The sequence below is a fragment of the Cervus canadensis genome, chromosome 11 (assembly GCF_019320065.1).
Source record: "Cervus canadensis isolate Bull #8, Minnesota chromosome 11, ASM1932006v1, whole genome shotgun sequence".
Lineage (NCBI taxonomy): Eukaryota > Metazoa > Chordata > Mammalia > Artiodactyla > Cervidae > Cervus > Cervus canadensis.
Window position 1 is genome coordinate 43,462,109 of NC_057396.1, and position 3,900 is coordinate 43,466,008.

A 3,900-nucleotide genomic window follows, 5' to 3' on the forward strand; every position below is an offset into this window, starting at 1 on the left:
TCCAAAGCAGTTTTTGTTCAACTGGGGTAAGCAACAGTGCATCTATAAGGATTTTTACAAGGCTAGAGTGACTTTTTTTGTTTATTGTCACAATGTAACCTGAAAGAACTGTGACATTTTGACACTTCATATCACGCTGATTCAGTACATGGATCAATCATGTTAACCTGAGTGGCTAAGCAGAAAGTGTCAAGTTTGCTGAATTCTCTGATACAACATATGTACATGGCAATGGTGAAAGATAAGGATCCAGAAGATTCAGGAGCTTCTACATTAGGGACATTTTTACCACGTTAAGGACATCTTTACATTTCCAATGGATAGAAACGTACTCAGACACCATTCCTGTGTCAAAGGAGAAACTATTTTACCTTGACCTCTTACCATTAAGAAAGCAACCTCTCTAGATTTTGGAGACAGCTCATAACACCCTTAAGGATTCTGATTTGATTTGTGATCTATTTACTAGGTGAGACTGAAGGTTCATTGCTTTGATTGGGATGAAGAGAAGGAAAGAACTCTTCAGTAAGTTTAAGCTGAGGTTCAAGCAGCCCTGCTTCTCAGAACATATGGTTTGGGGGATACAAAAGTGTTCCTGGTGTTAACAGCAAGTAAAAAAAAGCTGGGTAGAGTCCTCACACAGTATTAGAGTCCCAGAGGAAACCCATAGAGTCTGCAGCAAAGAATGCAGCAGAAAACTAGCTACCATTCAAAACACAGCTTGGATTGTATGAAGCAAGAAGTAATAAAGTTGTACAGGCATAGCAGTAGCCCATTCCAACAGGATGGTATTTCAGGAATTGCCTAGGTCAGGGGTCTCCAACCTTCGGGATCTAACACCTGATGACATGAGGTGGAGCTGATGTAATAATAATAGAAATAAAATGCACAATAAATTTAATGCACTTGAATCTTCCTGAAACCATTTTCACCCTCAGTCTGTGGAAAAAATTATCTTCCACAAAACTGGTTGGGGACCACTGGTTAGAGCAACCATAGGGGCATAGATTATACAGTCGATTGTCCCAGACCTCATTTTGCCTATCTCATTTAAATGACCGTCTTTCCTTCTCTTCACATCAATGACCTCAAGGAGGTTTGCTATGACCAAATAAAAGGGAGAGGTCAGAGCTCAGGCCTAGAAATGAATGAGTGATATTGCTATGTTGTGGAAGCTAAAATGTTGTCACATTACAGCCTTAAGTCATGAGTGAACTACAAAGATGGAGGCAGAGCTCTAAGCAGTGCATGTGGTCATCAACTTGATGTACAGAAAGAATTAGCAAGACTTGACAATCAGAGGCAAAGAGGTTTTGGGGAAGAAGCATGTGAATACTCCCATGGAATCTGGCAAACAACATGTGAATCTAATGGTTCATATTAATGGCCACCAAGGAGCTTGTATCAGGGAAGAGGAGGTGAGGAACAACAGGGCAGCTAGAGGTAGTGACTTCTAAAAACACTGATTGAGTGTGAGCAGAATCTAGAATGAATGGTAAAGGAGGAGGTGAAGAATGAAGGGACCAGCTGCAGTGGCAGTAATATATCTCCCTGTCTTGAATCCTTCCTTAGAAAAATTGTGAGAGGCCACTGTCTTGAAGAACTAGTGACAGGTCAGCACCAATGAACACAGAGAATGAGAACATCTGATAGTACAGGGGTGGCTGTCACAGAAGCTCTCAGGGCCCTGTCCCTGCTGCTCCCGCACTTTAACACCCACACAAGGGTACTCCTCTCATGGTATATAGCTAGTGGGAAACTGTTGTATAGTACAGGGAGCTTAGCTCCCTGCTCTCTGATGACCTAGAAGGGCTGGATGAGGGCTGTGGTGGAGGCTTAAAAGGGAGGGAATATATGTATACATATAGCTGATTCACTTTGTTCTACATCAGAAACTAACAACATTGTGAAGCATTTTTACTCCAACTAAAACAAACATCCATGCAGTTCTACTGCAAACTCCTGGGACTCTGCCTAGGAGTGCCCTCTAACCGTGGAAGTATGATAGACTCATGGTTGGGACATGACTGAAATGAGGTATCAGGGGGATTAAAGCCTTGTGAAACATTTTTCAAGTTGTGGTGGACAGAATTTTGACAAGATCTTTCCAGTTCTTTTGATCATCACTTGGGTCTGTTCTCTACCATAGGCATATCCTGATTTATTCTGGTGGCCGTCATTTTAATTTCTGTGCCAGAAACAAACTATGTTATGTGAGATCTCTGCTTATGTGCTGGAGATACCTGATGTTACTGGGATCTCATTGGGTCTAAAATTTACCTCTATGGTTACTGTGGTATGTAGATAACTAGAGAGAACTCAAGGAAAGTCAGAGGCCAGGTGTAAGACAATATTATTTAAGACATTACTTGCTTAGGATATGAGGTCATCTTTACAGTTATTTTCTTTTAGAAAGTTGCACAGAACCCTTTATGTTGCCTCAATGCAGGGTTTTTTTTTTTTTTTTTTTTTTTTTGTATAAAGAGTACATAAGATGAGAAGTCTTCTGGCATCAAAGTTTCCATTTATCTTTTTAGCTTTCTTGGTGAACTGATTAACTCTTTTAGATTTCAAATTCCAAAATGATCTGATAGAAATTTAACAACACAACCAAGAATGTTTAATTGAGACCTCAGTTCAGTCACTCAGTCGTGTCCAACTCTTTGCAACCCCATGGGCTGCAGCATGCCAGGCCTCCCTGTCCATCACCAACTCCCAGAGCTTGCTCAAACTCATGCTTATTGAGTCAGTGATGCCATCCAACCATCTCATCCTCTGTCGTCCCCTTCTCCTTCTGCCTTCAATCTTTCCCAGCATCAGGGTCTTTTCAAATGAGTCAGGTCTTTGCATCAGTTGGCCAAAGTATTAGAGTTTCAGCTTCAACATCAGTCCTTCCAATGAAATTATTGCCTGTCAGCAATTTCTGTTCCCAAGGTTAAGCCTCTCGCGTTTTACCTCTTATAACCTCCTGAGCAGTTTCTGGATTCCCTGCCTGATCTCCTTGGTTCTCACACCATAAACAATGGGGTTCAGAGCTGGGGGGATGAGGTGGTGCAGGATGTTGAGCAGGATGGGGACATCTGGGGGAATCCTCTCCCTGGCCAGGTTAGTGATGACCAGGACCAGCAGGACTGTGCTGAAGAAGAGGATGAGGATGAAGTGGGAACCACAGGTGCTCAGGGCCTTGGTGGCAGCTCCCTCAGCCTTAATCCTTAGCACAGCTTTCAGGATAAAAGAGTAGGAGAGAATGATAAGGATGAGGTCAGAGCCCAGTAGGGTCCAGCCTGCCACGAACTGGTAGAGTCGATTGAAGGTGATGTCATCACAGGAGAGTTTGGACACAGAGAGGTTAGTGCAGAGGCAGTTCTTGATGATGTTCTCCGCACAGTATCTGAGTCTGGCAGAGAGAATTGGAACTGGTAGTGAAGCAAGGGCATTCCGGGCCACTACAAAGATGATGGCTCTGGCCACAAATTGGTTAGTGATGATAAATGGGTAGTGCAGAGGCTTGCAGATGGCCACATAGCGGTCATAGGCCATGACCATGAATGTGCAGGACTCCATGGTCAAGAAACTGTTCATGATGAACATCTGGAGGAAGCAGGAAAAAAACCCGATAGACCTGAGGTCAAACCAGAAGATGGCCAGGACCTTGGGGATGACGGTGAGGCAGAGCACCATGTCCAGCAGGGAGAGCAGGCTGAGCAGGTAGTACATGGGCTCGTGCAGAGAGGCCTCCAGCCGGATGGTGAGCAGGAGGGTGGCGTTGGCCCCCATGGCCAGGAGGAAGAGGAGGCTAAGGGGCAGGGACAGCCAGTGCTGCCAGCTCTGGTAGTTAGGGAAGCAGATGAGGAGGAATTCAGAGACTGGAGCAGTGGTGTAGTTGCTGTGTGAGGCCAT

At 44.2% G+C, this 3,900-nt stretch overlaps 1 protein-coding gene across 1 annotated transcript; it reads right to left on the reverse strand.

Annotated features, from left to right (window-relative positions):
* Positions 1–2,958: 2,958 nt before the first annotated feature.
* LOC122450257 (olfactory receptor 56A4-like) lies at positions 2,959–3,900 on the reverse strand. The gene has a single exon (XM_043482498.1). It carries the CDS (start codon positions 3,898–3,900, stop codon positions 2,959–2,961), a length of 942 nt encoding a protein of 313 aa, XP_043338433.1.